The sequence below is a fragment of the Podarcis filfolensis genome (assembly GCF_964270895.1).
Source record: "Podarcis filfolensis genome assembly, chromosome: 1".
NCBI classification, from domain to species: Eukaryota; Metazoa; Chordata; class Lepidosauria; order Squamata; family Lacertidae; genus Podarcis; species Podarcis filfolensis.
Genome location: NC_139604.1, coordinates 119193303 through 119216418, shown reverse-complemented (window position 1 = coordinate 119216418; position 23116 = coordinate 119193303). Strand labels below are relative to the sequence as shown.

The 23116-nt window shown below is 44.7% G+C and overlaps 1 protein-coding gene and 1 long non-coding RNA gene across 8 annotated transcripts in view; one reads left to right on the top strand and one right to left on the bottom strand.

Annotated features, from left to right (window-relative positions):
- Nucleotides 1-23116, bottom strand: part of EML1 (EMAP like 1) — a 130242-nt gene that overhangs the window by 63687 nt on the left and 43439 nt on the right. For 2 of the 7 annotated variants that reach the window (XM_083612468.1, XM_083612469.1), the window contains exon 1: nt 1143-2417. The exons of 3 other annotated variants lie outside the window; for them this stretch is intronic. In XM_083612468.1, coding sequence (XP_083468594.1) covers nt 1143-1212 — 70 coding nt within the window. In that variant the 5' untranslated portion in view covers nt 1213-2417. Of the gene's footprint in view, nt 1-1142; nt 2418-23116 lie in introns of those variants that run through there. 2 more of the 7 variants (XM_083612465.1, XM_083612466.1) reach the window with 1 other exon arrangement.
- On the top strand, nt 1536-21228 carry LOC310766601. The gene is made up of 4 exons (XR_014550276.1): nt 1536-1682; nt 3605-3734; nt 18740-18898; nt 20242-21228. It is a non-coding gene; the product is annotated as an uncharacterized lncRNA (long non-coding RNA).

Sequence of the window (23116 nt, the reverse complement as noted above, 5' to 3'; positions counted from 1 at the left end):
TTCAGTGTAAGAATATTTTATTAGGGTGATTACTTTTTTTAAAAAAATGATCCCATTGATGTTGTCTAATTGGCAATCCACATAAATAATATAGAGCCAGTTACTGGACATTAATTCCTCCAATGGAAGTGACTCTCCCTGTCTTGTAAATTTTTACTGCAAAAGTTTACTGTAAATTTAGCTGACTTAACATAATCCCAAAGAAACATGCCAGAATCTACAGAACTTAGAAACAGGCATTCTTCCATCTCAAAGCTGACTTCTGTTTACTTTGAAAATAGCCTCACTAGGAACGACACCTCTTCCACACTGTGCTGCCTTCGAAACAAACTGAACCCATCACCAGAATTACACAAAACGTCAACGATTCATATGAAAAATATGGTTTGGCAAATACACATTCCTCCGAGGTTTTGGAAGGCTTTTCCCTCGCTCATTCAAAACCAAAAGGTCTGCAAAAAACCAGAAAAGAGGTCGCCCCAGACAAGCCTTTCGGTTCACAAAGCGGTGGTCGCTACAAGACAACCCCAGAAGAAGCGGAAACGAATCCCTTCCCAAACACACAACACGGGGAGTTTTCACTTTCTTTTCCAACTCTGTATTGCATCTTCCACTACACACGTCTACACATTCCTGCAAAGCAGAAGGGGGGGGGGAGTTCTGCACAGCAGACATGAGCTTTCTCCCAAGCATGCAAAGATATATATATATATGTGCATGCATACACACACACAGGAACAGAAAACTATTTCTCTGCTGTGCTGTCAGGCAAAAACAGGGTTGTGGCTCTGGAGGAGCCAAGTCCTTCCCTCCCTTCCTCTTTTCCCGTGTCCCCCAGTTTCGTGGGGGGGGGGGAATAGGCGAGCCGAGCAAAGGCCCCGCCGCGCTTCACCCGGGTTGGGATAACTGGGGAGCTGGTGGGGTAGCTTCTTCCTCTCGCCCCACACAATCCACCTTACTTGGCCAGAAGTAGGCGGCGGAGGCAGCAGCAGCAGGACTTTGCATGCAAGGCAACATACCGGAGCCAGGACGGCGGGGGCTTCTTTGCCACACATACCCCCCCACCCCAAATCCTTGGGCGTGTGTGCATCTGAGAGAGAAACCCCACTTCTCTCCCCCCCCCTTTCCACCGTTTTTCTTACCGTTGCAGAACTGCAGGAGCGAGGAGGTGTCATAGAGGCTGCTGTAACTGGAGAAGCCGTCCTCCATCATCCTGAAGCCAGCTCAGCCGCCGCCTCCTCCCTCCTTGTCTTCCCCCCACTTAGGGGTCGTCGCCCCCCAGCCCCCGGCCTCCCTTCTCCTTTTCTCCCGGCTCCTCTCTCGCTCTCCCTGCCTCTCGCTGCCGCCTCTCCCGCTCCCTGCCTCTCGCTCGCTCGCTCGCCCACCCACACATACACAACACACACACCCCGCGCCGAGGAGAAGCCGAGGCGGCTGGGGCCTGCCCGCCTGCCTCCGCCGGTTGCCACGGCAACGCATTCACTCCACCGTGGCTTGGGCCGCCGCCGCCGCCGCCGCCGCTTCTCCTCCTCCTCCTCCTCCTCCTCCACTGCGAGGGGAGAGAGGATGGGGCAGGCGGCCGGCTTTCCTCTGAAATTTTAATATGTATATATTTAAGCACGCGCTTTTTCTCTCTCCAGCCTACTGAGCTTTCCGAAATTTGGGACCACCTAAAATAAAAGGTGGCGGTGGGAATCCTTTTTGTGGAGGCAAGGGCGTAGCCAGGATTTTTTTTGGGGGGGGAAACCTCAGTTTGCTATGTATTTTTATTGATTGGGGGGGGGATGCGCCCATGTTGTGGTTTGGGGTCGCATCCTTTGGGGAGGTGGTGTTTGAGGTGAGCATGGTGGCGCTAGGGAGAGGAAGACGCTGCCTCGCCCGCGCAACCCATTCATCACTCTTGAATGACGCCGAAGGAAAGGGAGCCCCGAGCGCGCGCGCGGAGGAGGGCTTCCCTCCAAACAATGGGATTTTGGGGGGGGGGGGCATTGGTAAGGCCGGTAATGGCCAAAAGGCGGTGTTTTTTGGAAGCTGGTGGGGAGAAATGCAAGCGTGGCTGGGTAAGGAGGTTTTCTCCGTTTTTCTTTTCCTCTGCCCGGTAAAAGTCGCCGGGGGTGAAAGCGACGATGGGAGTCGTAATAGGTTGGCAGCTCTCTATCTCTGTGATTAAGGGCGGGGGAAGCCGGGCCCGTTCACACGAGCCCAAGACACGTGCTCTGTCTTGGGCTCGTATGAACGGGCCCGGCTTCCACGAATTACCCGGAAAGCCTACTGAGCTGTGCTTTGGAAGCACTTCCCAACTTTGCCAGACGGGTCACGATCCAGCCTGGGCTGCCAAGAGCAAGGGACGACGCGCGATAATCCCACGAGTACTGACCGCGTGTGGATTCGACTCAGCTTTGCAGCCTGCGCTAATTGCTCTGAGGCGGCTGGGCGTGAAATCGCGCTGAAAAATGAAAACCGCGCTCCCAAGCACGCGCAGAGTGCCTTTTCGCACCATCATCACACGCGCACGTCTTATGTCGTCGAGGAGTAGCACTTCCAGAACGGCAAACGTAGGTTCCAACATGCACGGACTTCCCTCCCAAAGAAATCCTGGCCTCCTTATAGGAAATAGGAACAGCCCATTTTTTGGCCGCGCCCTCCTTGGCCCGATCGAGCTCAGCCTCAGCCGAGCGGCTCCTCCCTTCGACCCCGCCAGCCGTGCGGGGCAAGTGATTTGCAACCCCGCTTTCAAGATACAGGCATGGGAGGGAGGATCTGGAGCGAAGAAGGGGGCGAGAGGATGGGGAGGCGCCGAAGGGCCGAGCGAAGTCCAGTAGGAAGGAAAGTGAAAGGAGGAAAGAGATCTGCCGAAGGAAGAGCCAAACAAATAGATCTGGGGAATGGGTGGAGTTGAGGAGTGCTTGGCTGGCATGGATTTTAAAAACGCTATTCAGCCGGTGGAGATCAATTACTTGCGTATTTACTCTTAAGTAAACCTCAGCTGAGACAGTGAATCTTCCTCCAAAGTAAACGCGTCTAGGGTTGCAAATATACAATCCAACCTCAAGTGTGTTTATTTGCAAGTTAGCCCTGCTGAGTTCAATGGGCCTTACTCCCGAGTAGGCGTGTCTAGGACTAACAAACAGCCTTAGTTGATATTGGGAATGACATCTGCAGCCACTGAGGGGAGTGGACTCAGAGGCGTGAGTTTGAAGAAAAGGGAGCAAAAACGGAGTGGGTTATTTATTTGCAAGACAATATAAAACTGCCTATTCACTTAGAAAAGAATGCTGCAATTTATTTATTGTTCCATAGATAAAGATGAAAGTACTGCTGATGAGTTTTTCCCCCTTCCAAAGTTTGATTCTGCCTATTACAAGGGGAAAGGGGGAAAGAGGATCTCTAAAAAATTGCAATAAGCCTCATTAAGCAGTATGCATAAGATTGGGCTGCATAGCTTCGGTCAGTGTGCAAAAGCCTGTTTATTCTGCATCCAGTGAGATCCCATTTGTGGTTTGCGATGTGGTGTACATATCAGCCATAATACATATCTGTCCTGTATCTAACCTGTCATTTCTTACAAAATACTGCTTTTTAATGTGCTTTCCCCTATTACCAGCTTCTATCCGAAGTAAGGAAAAGAATGACATAACAGCGTTTTAAGCCAGCAACGTGTACACAGTTTAAGCACATGTGTGGTACATTTATCCAGCAATAAACCCATGTAATTCAGTGGGGCTTCCTCCCAGGTAAGTGTGTGCAGCATTGCATCTCAGCCTTAAGGTTTATTCGATATCAGGACACACACTTGAACCACACCTTTTGATGCAAGAGTGGTAGTTAAACCGGTGAAGCTATTTTACTCTTTCAATGTACAACGGGTCTGTGGAGTGCGGGTTCTAGTCCACAAGAATGTGGACAGAGAAACGAAAGGATGGAAGTTTAATTCCACAGTAATGTAAAGCAGAAAGGTGTGGTTCTGTTATGAAGTTCAGATGAGCTATATAGCTTAGGCATAGCAAACGCCATGCCCTGTTTTGAATGATACATATCAGTCCTGGAACATATGGCGTAAGAAAGATAGCTTCTGAGCACGTGCTAAACCTTTTCCTCTTACTAATGGGCGGGACGCAGGTGGCGCTGTGGGTTAAACCACAGAGCCTAGGATTTGCTGATCAGCAGGTCGGCGGTTCAGATCCCCACAACGGGGTGAGCTCCCATTGCTCGGTCCCTGCTCCTGCCAACCTAGCAGTTTTAAAGCACGTCAAAGTGCAAGTAGATAAATAGGCGTTTCCATGCGCTGCTCTGGTTTGCCAGAAGCGGCTTAGTCATGCTGGCCACATGACCCGGAAGCTGTACGCCAGCTCCCTCGGCCAATAAAGCGAGATGAGCGCCGCAACCCCAGAGTCGGTCACAACTGGACCTAATGGTCAGGGGTCCCTTTACCTTTACTTAATGGGCACCAATGTCCCTAAGGTTGAAGGACAAGGTTCTGCATCAGAGGGTACAGCTTGAGTCCTCATGTCTCTAGTATATGACAAAATGAACTACTGACTTTGTCTTAGTTTTATCTCATCAGAAGATACCGTGCAGTCACCATACTTGGAAGGCACTGTGGTGCTGAATCAACAACACACTTAGGCCAGCATAAGTGACCTAAAACTGGGCTTAGTCCCAGGGTTGGATTACAGCCCTCAGGCAATGTTTTTAATGAAAAGAGACGATGCAGCCAAGAATGCTTGCTTCAATTTTGATGAGAGACTTGGAGCTGTACAAGCAAAGTACAGCAATCCCTAACATTTCTTATTTAAAGCAAGAGTCTCCAAAATATCAAACGTAACTGTGGGTGAGAAAACCCTTGTGCCTTTATATGTGAAATGCAGAAACAGCTTTTCTTCCTTCACATTTCCCATGAAAACATGCCCTGTTCAGGTGCTTTTAGCTCACACAATTCCTGTTGCATAAAAGGAAGATCAGGATCATTTGGCCCCATCAATCTCCTCCTCTGGATCCTCCTGACTGTGCAGAGTTCTAAATTATGCAGGGAATCTCCGTGCAGGGATTCCCTATTGCAATAGGGATCATGTTATATGAACTCCCAAAGAAGACTATACAGTAGTAGCACAGGAAGCTGATTAACAAACATAATATATCTGTAGTCTATTATGCCCTGGATAATTTGTGCTAGTAGGAAACTAGTTTCTGTTCAAATAGCTTTTGGGCTGTTACTGACATACACAGAATTTGTTTGAGTGCAGAAAACTTGCCAAGGTTTGTGCATTCCTCTGATATAGCTGCAAGAAGTCGCTTCTATTTTTTATAACCATTTTATCTGAACTCAGACTAACTGATTAATCTTAACTATGGTTAGTGGAGACGCCAACATCAAACCTTAGGTTATGACGGTAGCTTGTTCTTACTAGCTGTAGTTAAAATTAGCCACCGTTTAGGGCTTTGATGGCATGCTAAACTACTGTTAGTCTAAACTGGAAACTTCCTGTCTCACTGCTACATTGGAGAGGGAGGGGGGAAAGATGCAAGACCGGGAGCAGGCTAGATTTGTTCTTGGAAATGTCTAAATGCAACTACAGACTACTGAGATCTCATGTAAAAGCACTGGCAGAAGGTCTGGGTTTCTTTATAATAATAAAAAGTTCCTCCCTATGTTACACAGACTACGACTAGGCAAAAACCAAAGCAGTTGCACATCTAGGGGCAATGCACATGCAATCTTAACCATAGCTACTCAGAAATAATCTATGAATACAGTGAAGTGTGAACCCACAACCTTCGGATGCCTCTCAGGAGCTCACAGCTTTGTCTTCCAACTTCTAAAAGTCCAAAGCGCTCAAAAATGTATCATCACTTTATTATTATGGCAGTTTGTGAACTATTTGTCCTGAAAGACACCTGGTGAAGCAGGGAAGCAAGCAATACCCTAGTTTCTCAGAGGAGGAAGGTAGGCCATTTGGGAAACAAACAGCTGCATGCAGATAGAGACCAGCTGGCTGATTTATAGAAGAAATATTCCATCTTGCACAAGCATGACAACAACAGAGAGGCAGTGGCGATTACCCTGGAAGTGAAACCCTTCGTCTCAAGACTCTGAGCATTTTCACCCATAAGCTGTTTTGAGCCTTTCACTTTATCTGTAACATGAATGCAAAACAAACATAGGTGACAATGTGCATTAGATTTATTTGTGCATTCCAGCCTGCATTAACAATAGTCACATGTGGCTTTAATAGCACAAGAGAGGCTCAAAGTTCCTCCTGCGCCTGCAATAAACTCTCACACTCATACTGGCTTTTCCCTGACCCTCCAGGTTGTGCTCCAGCAACAGCCCATCCTATTAGGTCCAGCTCCACCCCCTGGACCCCCAGCTTCCCTTCTCAGCTTTGCAGTGACTCTGCTCCTTGACCCCGCACACCAGAGCTTGCAACCCTAACTTCAGCAAATATGTTTTTAGAGTGAACTGCTACACCAAAACAGTGCCAGGATGCTTTTGCAAAATAAGATGTTGCCTTGGCACTGCTAAAACATTATGCCAGAGATGCTGGAAGATTTGCTGGCACAAATATTCAGGATTAGGACAGAAAGTGTACAAGTGAATGTGATATTTACTGTATTTTAAATCGCTGCTTATTCAGTCCAGCTTTCTGAGCTTTGCAGACTGCAGTACTTGCAAGAACAAACAAGTGCTCCCCAATTTCCCCAGCGTTCATTTGACAATCCAATAAAAGTCGTTCATACAACTTTTTGTCAAAGCAATGTCATCTTAACAAAAAGGCATAATTCACAGTTCTGCAGATTTGCTCAGTGACATGGTTTGGATGCCGGCCATAGATGACAAAAGCTAAAGTATGACAGGGTAGTTATAAAATGATACATACTGCAAGGATGTTAGGGGCTGTAATTTCTTCTGTTGCTTCTAATACACAGTCATCAATCTCTTAATGGAAAACAAAGCTGCTCATTTTGGCCTTCTGGTTTTAAATATCTCCCCAGTGCAGCTAAGGAGGTATCTGTGCAAAAGGTGCCTACCTGGCTGGCGCTGAAACCACAGGTGCAAATTGAATGAGCTTTCGAACGTGGATGCCTTCACTTAATTTATTTCAATGGAATGCACATCTGAACACACATCCCTGTTCACATCCTGGTACGATGTACACAAATCTTTTTAAAACTGCTAGAGCTGAATTGGGGTGATATTTTTCTATTGCTTGCAAAATGGTTAAGTAGGATAATTTCCCACTAAGTAGAGTAAGATTTAATATAATTACAGCACTCTTGGTGAGATGTCAATGCACGTGTAATCTATACTTCATTAAGATGTCAAACACTTTTTGAATAAATCCATGAAAATCTCATTATCATGTCTGATTTTGATGACAAAACAATTTCTGTGTGTACCAGTGGAGATCCTACTGCAGCGAGAGGTTAATGAATCATTGCATTGAGAAACATTACCATTTTAGTAAAAGATGCCCTCTTGCCGAGATCAAGCACAGTAGAATTCCAGGGTTACAGCAGTTTTGCTAATAAACAGGCTTTTTTCATCATATTCTGAAAAGTAGGAGAGGCGGAATGGTGCAACACAGGATCAGCTCAGACTGGAGGAGAAGATGTAGCTGACTTGTATTCTCAGGGGCTAATAATCTATACACCAGAACAGGTTTGGAACTAGAATTGGGTGGTATCTCACAAATGTTTGGCTTTCATGTGGGCTCAGTGAGTGGTTTGAAGGCACATGATGCAACTTCCTTACAGAAGCTAACAAATTCAGGTCTGATAAGTGTATTAATGGAGAGATTATGGGAGTTGTAGTCCTGGAACATCTGAGGGCCAAAGGTTAAAAAAAGACTCATATAGGAGATATTGCATGCAAAATGAAATGGTGACATTAAGGTTGCAATCCTTAACACACTTACCGGGGAGTAAATCACATTGAACTCAGTGAGAGGCAAAGTAGAAATGTAAATAATTGCACTGTAAATGGGGAGAACCTCTATTGCTTAGAACTTTTGAAACCTTTTTTTCTGTTTTCCACGAGTCTTTTTTCTTTCACTGTACCTTGATTCAAATTTGATAAGGTCACCAGATAGAATTGTCTCCAGGGTCAGATTTGGCCTGTGGACTTTCAGCTGGCCACCTTAAAAACAACAACTACAGAATAACAGTGTTCACTTAAAGGCTTATACCATTGGCCAATGTGTGTGTGGTGGTGGGGATTTAGCCAATTATTTCAGAAATCTTCCGTAGAGGAGAACTTCTGTGCATTGCACAAATCAGTGCCATGGTTTGGGCCAGGATGATTTAGGTTTAAGTCTCTGAATGCAGGTCCATGATGCTATTATATTCAGGGACCAAAGGCTAGGGAAAGGGGAAACAGTCGGATAATTGCATTGCATGAATTGCTTGATGCATTACAATCTTGTTAGGCTAGTGAAGCACAAAATGAAAAGAAGAAGAAGAAGAAGAAGAAGAAGAAGGAGAAGAAGGAGAAGAAGAAGAAATGATTTGCTCACAAGTGCGCACAGCAGTATGATAGATCTGAAAGCATCTTTAATGGATCTTTCAGAACTAGGGAAAGATCACTGAAACAGCCTTGGGTAACCCATTGTTCAGTAAATGACATAGCTGATAGATTTGTACAAGCCCAAATTAGTTAAGTGGGGGTGAGGAGGTAGAGAGAATTGGAAGCCACCTGACTGTAAACATATGCCTTGGAATTATAGAAAATGTGACATTACAGTGGTACCTTGGGTTACAGACGCTTCAGGTTACAGATGCTTCAGGTTACGGACTCTGCTAACCCAGAAATAGTACCTCAGGTTAAGAACTTTGCTTCAGGATGAGAACAGAAATCGCACGGCGGTGGCGCAGTGGCAGTGGGAGGCCCCATTAGCTAAAGTGGTACCTCAGGTTAAGGACAGTTTCAGGTTAAGAACGGACCTCCAGAACGAATTAAGTTCTTAACCCGAGGTACCACTGTACCTCTGAGGAAAACCATTCTGAGAAACTCTGCTTTGTAACTATGGTATGTTGAAAGCCTTATGAATAGACCAATATGAACATGTCTTGTCGAAACCTCTGAGGTATACACATAAGCAGTTAAATGTCATAGCTTAAAACTTTTTCAGCGCGAAGGATCAGAATGCAAACAATGCCCAGGCCCTCTCTATCCATTCAAAGAGCTTCTGCAAAGTCTGGTACAATATGATTAAGAATTGTCTCCATAGCTTAATGCGAGCGCATAATTGATTCTGATTTTAAGGCAAAGGGATTTTTTCTCCCACCCCACCCCCTTCATAATTCGGTGTTAAGAGCATTTGGATATTGAGTGTGCTGTTCCCCATATTCCCTCATTATCCCTAACCTTGTTGCAAGATGACTGATTAACAAAACTACTATGTACTGCGTATCAAAAGATACACTTTAGCATTTCCACATCAAAAGCATGGTAATTCATATCTCTGGGATCCCCCACAGGCATTGTAACACGAAATTGCGACAAATATGTAATTTTAGTTCAAGAGCAAGGAGTTCCACTGTGCGCCGTTATGAAGCTGCAAGTGCAAATTACATCTTTTAAAATGCTTAAATACCTGGAAGTCAATGCAACAAACATCTTCATCATGTCATTCATAACAAGTTTCCCGCAACAAAATCCATTTGAAACCAAAAATCAAACAAGTCTGGGTGGCTCATATGCCTGCATTTAGGTACGGTGTTGTTTTGTGTTTTGTTTTAAAATCCCAATTCTCCCACCAATTTTGGCAGCTGCTAAAATTATCAGTGTGAAAGCTGGACCATAAAGAAGGCTGATTGCCAAAGAATTGATGCTTTTGAATTATGGTGCTGGAGGAGACTCTTGAGAGTCCCATGGACTGCAAGAAGATCAAACCTATCCATTCTTAAGGAAATCAGCCCTGAGTGCTCACTGGAAGGACAGATCCTGAAGCTGAGACTTCAATACTTTGGCCACCTCATGAGAAGAGAAGACCCTGGAAAAGACCCTGATGTTGGGAAAGATGGAGGGCACAAGGAGAAGGGGACGACAGGGGACGAGATGGTTAGATAGTCTTCTTGAAGCTACCAGCATGAGTTTGACCAAACTGTGGGAGGCAGTGGAAGACAGGAGTGCCTGGCGTGCTCTGGTCCACGAAGAGTCGGACACGACTAAACGACTAAACAACAACAACAAAATTATCAATGATATCACTGGGCAGGGCGCATGATGTAGCCATCGAGAGGACTAAAAGAATCACCGGGAGGAGGGTGGTGGTCCTGCTGACTTATAAAGAACACCCAACCTGACCACTAAAGCAGGTGTGTGGAATCTGTGGCCCTCCAGATGTTGTTGGACTCCAACTCCCATTAGCCCCAGCCAGCATGACCAGTGGTCAAGGACGATGGCAGCAGTAATCCAAGAACATTTTGAAGCTTACAGGCTCCCCAACCCTGCACTGAAGCATTCTCAGTGATGGGGCACTTGTGGTGATCCCACATGCCCCCGAGGTTCATCTGGCCTTCACCAGAGTAGCAGGCCCTGTCCTGTGGAACTCCTTGCCAATAGAGGTTCAGTAGGGGCCGCTCCCGCTCGCTTTTTGACATCTTCTGGGAACTATTATTCAGACAGGCCTTTCAAACCTGAGATTCCTTGCCCATTGGCTTTTACGGATGTATCTGACATTCTTGGTTTTTAAAGTATGTTTTTGACTGGGTTTTTTTAAAGTTGTGTGCTGCCTTGCAATATTTTAGATGAAAATGCGGTTTGTGAAAATTTATATGCATACCCAGGTTGGAAGCCAGGCTGAGACACAAGAAGGAAAGAAGTCCCTCAAGGCAGGCTGGATTCCAAAAGATAAAAGCAGTAGGAGCTGGGGAGGATTGGCTCAGGACTGCAGTGCAGGACGAATCTCCCCCCCCCCCCCGTGCTATTTCCCCAATATAAATCACCCCCTAAAAGCTACTCGTAGCTCAATGGGAGAAGATATACTGTACCCAAGAACTGTTTGGCTACGGTACCTGTTATCACATGGATTTCCAAGTTTGATTCAGCTTAACTGGTTGGCATGACAGGTCTTTCCCACTTCACTCCGTCCTGAAGAGCTTGAGCGTCCCAGGTAGAAAGAAACTACAGTTTATGATATGATAGCTATGCTTTTCTGCTAGGGCCTCCAAAGCAGCTCAAGGTCCATTTGTAAGGGGTGGGGAGGAAGACATGCAGGAAGTGGTGACCTTATGGGCCCTATCTACACAGTAGTAAACTTTATGAAGTTTGCAGCTCAAATCCAGAATTGATTACGAATCACTAACTTTTGAGCTGGGCTAATCTCAGACAGGGTGGATTAATCTGTCAATCTCAGTTTCTCACAATTTCTCCTCCTTTCGATCTTTTAGTTCTCCACATTCAAACATAAGTTTTCTTTTTCTTTTTTAAGTCCTCATGGAAATTTATCAGCATTTCAGTGCTGGTTTCCCTTAATATACCGTGCTACCTCTGGTTATGAGCAGTTCAGGTTATGAGCTCCACTAACCCGCAAGTAGCTGCTCCTGGTTGCAAACTTTGCCCCAGGATGCGAATGGAAATCATGCGCCATAGGCGTGCGCACAGCGGGAGGTCCCATTAGCGAAAGCGCGCCTCAGGATAAGAATGGTTTCAGCTTAAGAATGGACCTCTGGAACGAATTAAGTCTGTAACCAGAGGTACCACTGTACTGCATTTTTGCATAGGATGTTATTTTTATTTATAGATACATTATATGCACACATTTTTGTACGTGCATTTTTGTACACCTTACTTGATTGCAGAACTGCAGTCCAAAATTTGGAGAGCTTCATACGCCGAAGGACTCACATGTTTCAGTTTGCATTGTGTTTTGGACAGTGTGAATTGGATGGGGTTTTTAAAATATTCATATATAAAAAACTGTACTACAATACGAAATATGGGTATATGAGCAATATTATCATTTTGAAAAGTATAAAATGATTAACAAGTCATTATATTTTTTATAAATGCATACCAAATATTGTTCTATTTATCCATACACGATCTGCATCTAAAAGCAATCCGTTCATATGTTGCAAGGGTTATCATATGTTCTATCCATTGATCAAAGGGGGCCATAGTGTTATCTTTCCAATGAATCAAAATCAGCCTTTTGAATTAGGTAGGTTTCCTTTTAAATAAAATTTCCCTAGCCGTAAATTTCATCACTAGCCTTTAGCAGCATGGGAAACAGACCGAACCCACCCAGCCCTATACATGTTTACACAGAAATTAGCTCCACTGAGTTCAAAGAGAGTTGAGTAAGGGGATGTCAAATTGCTGTGCTCCTGTCCACACTTACTTGAACACTGGACTTACTTCAGAGTAAACACAACTAGGCTCAGCAAGCATTTCCTTGAGCGTTCAACTTAAAAACAGTCTGTCTAGAGCAAGTGCCTCAGACGAGCTGTACTTTTATTCAGCGTTTTCAAAGTAATTCATTCCGAGTTAGATTCATATCTTTCATTATTACCATAGCTACTCTGAAACAAATTAGATACAAAGGCATATGGCAATATATCTACATACCTGGTGCTCCACTGCCTATCTGATAAAATGCAACCATTCCTGTAAGTAAGGGAGGACCTGTGGGAACTGCCAAATATATATTTTAATGTATTCAAGCCAGGCTCCTTTATGAACTCTTGACAGCAAGTTAACTCAAAGCTGGACTCGGAGATCAGCCAAGGAAGTGCTGTTCTGAGTGCCACCCATTCAAAATGCACAGTAAGGATTTGACAGCGGCAGTGCCGCAATTATGGAATAGTCTCACCAGCGACACGTAAGCATACGAAAGCTGGCACCATCAACAGGCACTTCACCAAAGTACAAAAGAACAGGTCCCCACAGGCATAGGCAAACTCAGCCCTCCAGATGTTTTGGGACTACAACTCCCATCATCCCTAGCTAACAGGACCAGTGGTCAGGGATGATGGGAATTATAGTCCCAAAACATCTGGAGGGCCGAGTTTGCCTATGCCTGGTCTAAAACTTAGCACGGAGACAACACAGGAAGGTGAGGGAACCAGATGTAGCAGTGTGAATATGTATTCATTTTAGTTATGCTTAGGCTGTACACATGCCATACATTTAAACCACATTATCCCCCCAATAATCCTATGAAATGTAGTTTACCTTAATAGAGCTACTTTCCCCAGCACCCTTAACAAACTATACTTCCCAGTATTCTTTGGGGGAAATCATCAGTTAACACCATATATGGGGAGACCTGGCTCTTTTTGTCTGGTTCTGCAGTTTCTCTTTCATTGCATTCATTTTTTAAATGTTGTTCTCCACTTTGGGCATTTTTAATAGAGAGGCTTCCTTCTGTGTGAGGGCAGCAAGCGGGTGCTATTACAGTCCCTGACTGTGTTTCCAGAGATTCTAAAGGTGTGCGTGTTGTTTTTATAGCACTTTGCTAATATCTTCTGCTGCTGGTGGGGTATTTCCCCCCCCCATCCCCTTCTAGGGCTGATCAGACTTTGGCGTTCCCCATATCTCTACCCCTGGACTAATGTGAGCGCAGGATTTCTCTGCCCACCTGGCAAGCAGGCCCCACAAGCTCAATATAAAGGGTTATGACTAGCCAGCGTGTGCCACTTTGCAGCTTCCTGAGGTTATTGTAAAATAATTTTCTCATTAGGGCACAATGCAATTAAGGTAAATAGGGCCATCTCCGGGGAACAGCTGCACGTTTGGTTAAATTAGCAATCAGTGCCAATAAATAATACCGCGTGGGTACATTTATATGCTGTAAATTATCCACCCGGTGAGAGCAAGCTATCATTTGTGTTGAAGAATGAGGGACCGTTGGTATTGTAGTATGAGGGTTATTTTCTCACGGAAACTTAGAATTCAGAATTGTGTTTACTTGCAATGCACCAGGGCTAACCATAGTCAGTGAACATCAGCTAAGGACGGGGACCCTATAATACTCCTGATGTTCTTGGATTGCATCTCCCATCTTCTCTGACCACTGGTCTGGCTAGCTGGGGCCGATCGGCATTGGGGAGTACAACAACATCTGGAGAGCCATTGGTTCCCCACCCCTGAGAAAGAGATCCGGATTTTTGCATGTCTGTTTTTGCTTAGTAATAATAATAATATAATAATAATTTATTATTTATACCCTGCCCATCTGGCTGGGTTTCCCCAGCCACTCTGGGGGGCTCCCAACAGAATAATAATAATAATAATAATAATAATAAAGCGATAAAACATCAAACATTAAAAACTTCCCTAAACAGGGCTGCCTTCAGATGTCTTCTAAAAGTCAGATAGTTGTTTATTTCCTTGATATCTGGTGGGAGGGCATTCCACAGGGCGGGCGCCACTACCAAGAAGGCCCTCTGCTTGGTTCCCTGTAATCTCACTTCTCACTGTGAGGGAACCGCCAGAAGGCCCTCAGCACTGGACCTCAGTGTCCAGGCAGAATGATGGGGGTAGAGATGCTCCTTCAGGTATACTGGGCCGAGGCCTATAAAGGTCAGCACCAACACTTTGAATTGTGCTTGGAAATGTACAAGCACTTAACAAGAATTGTACAGATACTTCATCAAAGCATTTCCAGCTATGTTGGAGAACTTCTAAACTGCTCCCAGCTACACTGGAGAAATCAGAATATTTGAGACTCTTTCTGTGGGCAGAAACATCCATCAAGGCAACCCACAACATTGTCACAGGATTAAGGAATGTCTCAAGAGCAACCACAGGAAAATGGATGATGTCAGCCTTGTACCACAAAATGAATCACGGCTGTTGTGCCACACAGAAAACACGACAAGGTAAATGGACCTTGAGGCCTTATCTTTCTATTCCCTTGGTGTCAATGAGATGCCGTCCTTTCTGCTATTAGCTGTTCCACTTCTCTTTGCCTGCAGGTAAAACTTCCCATGGACACAGCTGAGGCAATTTTTGCCGAGGCAATTGTGAAACAACAGTAAATCCATTATGACTTGCATGTAGTGGATTATAATTGAGGAACAGCCTCTAAAAGAATGTTCTTTCTTTTAAATCCGTTGCTATGTGCATTTAAAAGTTGCTGCTTATGATTCTTCTCCATAATTGCTTGGATTTATGCATTATTTAATGTGGCAACTTTGGCTCGACATTTCCGTGGCTTGTGGTTAAAGCAAAGAAAAAGCAAGCTGAACCGAATGAAGCAGAGGCACTGTCAAAGCAAGAAGGAAAGAAACCAATATTTTCTTGGTTAGCTGTGAGAAAATGCAACAGTGTGAGCACTTTTTAAAAAATAATTTGAGCATAATTTCATCATATTCACAATTTAAATATTATTTATATATTTTTCTTCCCTCTAGAGAGCTTAGAATAGTACACAACAGGGGTGAGAGACACGGGTGGCGCTGTGGTCTAAACCACTGAGCCTCTTGGGCTTGCCGATCAGAAGGTTGGCGGTTTGAATCCCCACGATGGGGTGAGCTCCCCTTGCTCTGTCCCAGCTCCTGCCAGCCTATCAGTTCGAAAGCACACCAGTGCAAGTAGATAAATAGGTACTGCTGCAGCGGGAAGGTAAATGGCATTTCCATGCACTCTGGTTTCCATCACGGTGTTCCGTTGTGCCAGAAGCTGTTTGGTCATGCTGGCCACATGACCCAGAAAGCTGTCTGTGGACAAACGCTGGCTCCCTTGGCCTGAAAGTAAGATGAGCACCGCAACCTCATAGTCGCCTTTGACTGAACTCAACTGTCCAGAGGTCCTTTACCTTTACCTTTTACCTACAACAAGGGTAGAGCTAGCTGCCTTCATCATGGCTCACCCTCAAAGCAATGTGCATTCTGTTGTATAAGTGAAGAAAGGGCCATCTCTTTGGACTGGTTGGATGCAGAGGAATGGTGGGAGGAACCAGATGGGGAACCCCCAAGGGAAGAAGGCTCAGAGCCAGGGGACTGGTGGTGGGAGAAGGATGAGCAGTCAGAGGGAGAAGATTGGGAAGAGGAGGTGTCAGAAGCTGAAGAGGTAACAGGGTTTAGTAAACTGAGGAAGTCTGTGGCAGAGAGACGTCCAGAATCAGAGGCAGAAGCGGAGGCTGGAGAGGAGAGAGGCCAAGAGGCAGATATGGGTCTGGCTGGTGAAGAGTCACAAATGTCTCCTCCTGCTGCTGCAACAAGCTCCCCTCCCTGCTGCTCTCCCAGAACCAGGAGAGGGATGAAGAGGGCAGGTGGAGGAGAAGTTAACTTCATGAAGACACAGTCTCAGATTGCTTGGGGAAAGCCCTAGGGTGGAGGGAATTAGGCAACTGTCAGGAGACAGGGGCCTTCGGTCTCAGCAACTGCTTCGTGGGGGCAAGACCTACTGGAGATGAGTTGCTGTGCTCCTTAGGCCTAACAGTCCTGTGCTGATCCTGTTTTTGCTAGGAAAGAGTTAACTCCAACTTGCTCAGGGTGATTTACTGCTGGTTCCCTCCTGTCGGGCATTTGTGGTAAGTTGAAGTTTATGGAGCAGTTGATGTTGATGGAGTATAGGTCTAACCTACACTCAGGATGGAGACTTGAGACCAGTGTTCTGACACAATGTATGACACGTTGGGTATGGAATGGAGACAGTGTCCAAGGCCATGCTGCTTGCTTTTAAGGGAACAGATGTGACTCTGGCTCCATCCACTCATTGCATGTGGGCCTTGGATGCTTGCCCATGAGGGAATGAGGTCCTTCCCTCATGGAATTCTAGTCGATATGATTCAGAGCAGTACTCCGATGTATAGTTAGCAGAGTAAAAACTTAAACTTGCTGCAGGATTCCCCAAAAATAGACCAGAGGCAATTGTATTTCATCCAGCAGAGCTTTACTGCTACTGAAGGCAAATGAGCATAATGGTCACAAATCCAATATGTTCAGGATTGGCACTGTCCATAGGAAATGCAGTTGCAGCAGACTTAACTTAAACTTACAATTACGGTACTTATAATAAAATAAAACAAAACCTTAACACTAAGCATACTGTTTGCAGAACACCACACCAGAAGGAAGGAAGGAAGGAAGGAAGGAAGGAGGAAAGTGAGTGAAGCCCAGGCTCCTTCTGGCCCTACTTTTATAGTCACCATGACCTTGACCGAAGAGATAACAGAACCAGCTTAAACCAGCTGTAATCAGCTTCTCTGAAGGAATAACCCAAACACCATGAACCTTCTGCTTGTTTCCTTCATACAGAGAAGCATCCAGAACCCTCTTGAATTAATTGGAATAGGAAAGATCTCTACACATCAGATCAATACTTTCTGTACAGTGGTACCTCGGGTTACATATGTTTCAGGTTACAGACTCCGCTAACCCAGAAATAGTACCTCGGGTTAAGAACTTTGCTTCAGGATGAGAACAGAAATTGCGCAGCAGCAGCACGGCAGCAGCAGGAGGCCCCATTAGCTAAAGTGGTGCTTCAGGTTAAGAACAGTTTCAGGTTCAGAACGGACCTCCGGAACAAATTAAGTACGTAACCCGAGGTACCACTGTACTAAGAAATGCAAACTGAGAAAAAGTTCCTCACCTTGGTGTAAACAATACAGTACTGAGCTGAGTGAATCAATGGTATAGCTCAGTGTGAAGCAGCTTTTTGCCTTCCTTGATTTTAATCATTTTCACCTGAAATTTTTTACCGAGTTCCCTCTCCTCACTAGCATTTGAACCCTAGATATTTGTGCCACTTTGTACCCGCCTGGGAAGCTGGGGAAACCTACCTGTCCTTGCATCATGCCATCTTTTCTAGGGTTGTGCTGGTACAGCGGCTGAAGCGCCCCACCTTAAGGATTCACTTATTTGCAATTAACAGTGCCACAAAGCCCACCATCTTCTTTTATACCTTTGCAATTATAAGCATGGCTTACAATTAGTCTTCCGCACATCAGGATGCATTCGCAGGGCGAATTAATGTGGATTAGTTAACCCTCTCATGTATTTCTGTCCGCCTTTTGTTTGCGCAGCCAGGTTGGTTAACATGTGGCAAAGGGGTGTTCTGTCTTCTCAAATTTGGCCAAAATCCAAGCAATATGTGCACGCAAGCCAAAGCTTCGTTTCATGTTGGTCCCACAGCTGGTTTTGCTGCCAAAGAGGCGTTTGGGAATTGAGCAGCAGTTTGTTTCAGCGGTGGGGACTGCTGTGTCACCATCAACAAAGAAAGCTTCAGCCGCATGTGCTCTTCTGATCCATGCATATACAACCACACTGCTCTTTGCTCTTTTATTTTAATGGTATGATGAGCTTTTCCACCCATGGATACCGAATTTCTATCAAGGAACCTGGATTCAAAGTATGAAATGAAGCCGTTCCATCTTCTACTAGAGAATTAACAAAAATTTCAAAGAAAGTTTCTCCCATCCTAATTTGTCTCCTTGTTCGTTTGTCCACTTTTTAAAGAATCATCGGATTTGGTCCAGTGAGTCTGAACCCTGGTTTCTGACAGGTTGGCTCGGAAATAAGCTGAGTGGCTTCCGAAATAAGAATGAGAGAGAAGTGGCTTGGCTCAAAGCCAAATCTATTCCCCCAGCTTGAGCCCTGAAACACTCCATGGATTCCTCACTTTCTTCCTTTCATCTGGTTCCAGCTATGGTGATGGTTTGCAAGGAGGTGGACATCGTCCCTCCTCCAAGCTGGAAATCTCGGATTAAGTAAGATGAGGGGGCGATTATGGTTGTAATAGCTGAGCTGCCAAAAATATCTGCAATGATCACCTCTTTCTTCCATACAGATTTCTTACACGTGGAAACACAGGTGCATTAATTAAAACAACACACACAAAAAGAAGCAGCTCCTGTAATCCTACCAGGATTCATTTTTGTCTGGATGTTTATTAGCGATGCACCTAAGGCTGCTGTCCTAACCCCAATGAATTCAAGAGGACTTACTTGTGAGTAGACACAGTTAAGATTGCATTATATGTGCTCCTTCTGGTGAGAACCTCTGAGGGTGGGGGAAAGGACGCAAACTGAAAACTACAGTGAACAGCATATGCTCCCATTCTGAAATTAGTTCTGGAAAATTTCCTAGTTAAACCGGGAGGTAGGCAGAGCAGAAGGCAGAGAAGGGTATACAGGCAGACCTTGGAGATATTTGGGTTCAGTTCCAGACCACCACAATAAAACAAAAATTGCAATAAAGCGAATCACACGTTGTTGTTGTTGTTGTTGTTGCTGTTTCCCAGTGCATATAAAAGTTATGTGTACACTGCACTGTAGTACAGGGTTTCCATCCCTAGCTAGCAGGACCAGTGGTCAGGGATGATGGGAATTGTAGCCCCAAAACAGCTGGAGACCCCAGTTTGGGAAATCCTGCATCAATTAAGCCAGGTCCCCCTGCCTGCAGGGGCAGGAGAGGAAAACCCCAGCTCCAGCCCTAGCCAGCTGCTCTCCCATGGCCAGAAGAGGGGTGTCACTTGCAGGGGGCTTCCTTCCCTTGGAAGTGGCTGGCCTGTCTGCAGTTGCACCCACATCCTTGTAAGGAGCAATACCTGTGAAGTGCAATAATGCCAAGCATAATAAAACAAGGTCTGCCTGTATACAACTGCTCAGCTCTATCAACGACGACAATTCTGAACTCTGCAAGTGTCCGACTTTCTGATATCTGCCTGACAACCACTGAAGCAGAACCAAGAACAGTGGTCTTTTTGTGTTTGCTAACAATAAACGTTTGCATTCTTCGGGATATTGCTTGCTGCATAATCAGGGATTTGCTTTGTAAACCGGGGTGGTGGTAGCAGAATCAACGTAGCGGGACAGTGGGGAATTTGCAAAAGCTTCTGTCACCGGTGCAGCGGGCGTTATTCTTAGTAAGGAGACATTTTAAATAATGAACTAAACTTCAGTCAGGTTTTTTAAAAAAACACTGCACAAAACTCCTGTATGACATATTTTCTTTTCATTAGGGTATACAGGCAGTGACTATTTTAGGCCCTTCCAATGTGACCCCTAATACGCGGGTTGTTTATTCCTGTGTTCTCCTGGCGTTCCATCTTTCTCGCACACAAAACTGGTGTGAGCCTGGAACAAGCGGTAAGGGCTCCTAATGGCCTGAATTTTAGTTCTGCCCCAGACCCATTCCTAGTGTCTCTTGTTCCTTCGTATGCTATTTTCAAACACAGAAGAATGGCCATTGTTTTCTTAGCCTCAACACAATTAGCACCAAACAAACAGTGCATCAATGAACAGAAGCATAAATCAGCAGCTTAATAAGCAAAGGCCCTTTTTTTTCCAGCCGAGGGGATGGTGCCAATTTGACACTCATCCCAGCTCACCAACCACTGGGTATCAAAGAGGTCACCCATCAGAAGACTCCAGTGAATGGCATGTTTCACAGTTCTGCTGCTTTACATTTCCCTTGGCTGCCATCCAAGACTGAGGAATAAAGTAAAGTCTTATGATTACAAAGGGCCAATGTGAGTCGCAATTTGCAATTGTCACAGTGTGTGACGTTGTAGGGAAAAGATACAATTGGGCGGCAGAACAAGCTCATCTACCTTTCGCTTGTCTCTTTGGCTGCAACCAAATTAGGAAGTTTACCGAAAATATCCTGCTCATCTATGTTTCACAAGTGCGGATAATCATCTGCAAACAGGTGTCGGGAAGAACCGCTGTGATCCTCTGGAATTGATTCCAGAGAAGTATGAATGCAAGCATTATAAATACAAATCGGCAAGCAAACCAGCTCAGTGTAAGGAGGGAGGGAAGGAGACAGAGAGTAAGACAGCAGAGACTATGCATTAAATTCCTAGACGGCAGTGGCAGAAATGCCAAGAACCCAGGTTGAGGAGGTGGGAGGGCGCGTAAAACAAGCAGCCGCTGAAGCAAAAAAAAAGCCTGAAGAGAATTGAAGCTGAATATGAAGCCGTCAGGCATGAAAATGATTATACCTTCAAAGGAAGCCTTGGAACAGGTAAAGTCAAAGATGAGGATACAAGCAGCTATTTCTGAGCAATTATTTATAATGACATCATTGCAAGCATTCAAAGAGGGACGTTGGCAGGTAGGAGCACGCCTGCCCGAATGCTTGTGAGCAGGATCAAGGTAGACTGCTGGCAACGTTGTGCTTGTCTCGATTGTGTAGGGTTCTGGCTCCATCTGTACTTTCCTCTGCCCCAGGACACTTTTCCCTCTGTGGAAATGATGTGCATTACATCAGTTTCCTGCCAGGGATTCTTGGGCTTGATTTTGGGGGTCACCCACTGTTGCCATCTTGACTTGTTTGGGGCCTTGGGGGAGCGGGTGGTGAATACTTGGAACACTTGCAAAAACTGAACCCCTTTGGGAAACATTTCAGATTTCATCCAGTCTTTCCTCTCTACCTTTTCCTATATCACCCTTAAGGCAGTTGCATGGAAACACCGTTTACCTTCCTGCCCAAGCGGTACCTATTTATCTACTTGCACTCTAATGTGCTTTCAAACTGCTAGGTTAGCAGGTGCAGGGACTGAGCAACGGGAGCTCACCCCGTTGCGGGGATTCGAACCGCCAACCTTCTGATCGGCAAGTCCTGGGCTCTGTGATTTAACCCACAGCGCCACCCGCGTCCCTCTTGTATAGAAAGTTACTACTAAATAAATGATGACAACAATGAATTATTATTATTATTATTATTATTATTATTTAATTAAGTGTTATGTGTAATAATAATAATAATAATAATAATAATAGTTTCTTTAGGATGAAAACACTGGAGACTTTGCTTCAAAGCATTTGCTAGGTTTACCAGTATAAACGAGCAGAGCCTATTGGAATAAACCAGTTTCCTTTCAAAAAAGGAAAGCAGACAAACCCCCCAGAAATCTGCACCTTCAGTTTCCACTAAATCTAGATGCAAGTTCAGTTCTGTTCTATCTTTCTCTGTCCATTCAAAGCCCAAACTGCTGTTTTTCATGTGCTCCCCTGAGATGATTAATGACTCAATGATGATGATGATAATAATTATAACATATTAATTAATTGTTCTTTAGTTTCTTCAGGATGAAAACACTGGGGACTTACGGTCCCTTTGAAGTATTTGCTAGATTTGCAAATATTAACGAGGAGAGCCTATTGGAATAAACCAGTTTTCTTTTAAAAAGGAAAGAAAAAAAGACAGCAAATAGATTTCCAGAGACCTATGAAAGTCTGTACCTTCGGTTTCTGCTAAGTCCAGCTATAACTCTCAGTTCTCCTGTTCTATTTTTCTCTGTCCATTCAAACCCCAAACTACTGTGTTTCACATGCCCCCTCCCTTGCAGATAATTTGTTTCAGATCCTACCCCCTGCAGGTGAAAATTAACATTTTAGTTTTGTCCCTGACCACACATTCACAGTGATCAAGCCAGCCAAAACTCATAAATACAAGAAAAACAGTGTGATCGTGCACCATCATATTGCTTCATGTCATTCCTGCTATCTGTTAATATTGTTTTCTCATTTCTGTATATTTAGCTGCATACGTCACCTTCATTATTTGTCTGTGGAGTTGTTGTTTTTAAGAAAAGGACAAGGGAGAAGAGGGAAAACCATAACCGCAAAAAAAAATAATAATATTAAATGCAGTGTATTGAAGCAAGGTTATTTCCTCGGGTGACAAAATTTTCTTTGGCTAGTTTTGTTCCAGCAACTAAGAGAAATCCCCCCCTCCCCCAAAGAAACAGATGCTTCTGTAATTTGCTGAGGCTACTCCAATAAAGAACATCATCTTAACTAAATGATCTCATTGAGGAAGGTGATGGAAGCAATAAATAGCTTGATGATGTAAACAAATAATGCGAGCCAAGCTTCAGTCTTTGGGAGGGGGGTGGTATTGGGTGCGCTGAAACCCTGCCACAACTCAAAGTTTTTTGCCTTTCTACCAAGCAGTCACTATGGCAATGGGGAAATATTGTGATGTATAGGAATTATGAGGCTATGATTCAGAAAGAACAGAAAGAGCATTCAAAGTCTCATTGGGCAAATTGTACACCAGCATGTTTCAGCAGCAATGCACAAATTCAGAGACGGCCGATATCCTAGTCCAGCTGCCTTTTATTTCATTTATTTATTCTATTTCATTTTTATACCACCTTTCCTTTAAGGAGTTCAAGGTGACATGCATAGTCTCCTCCTCCCAACGACAACAACCC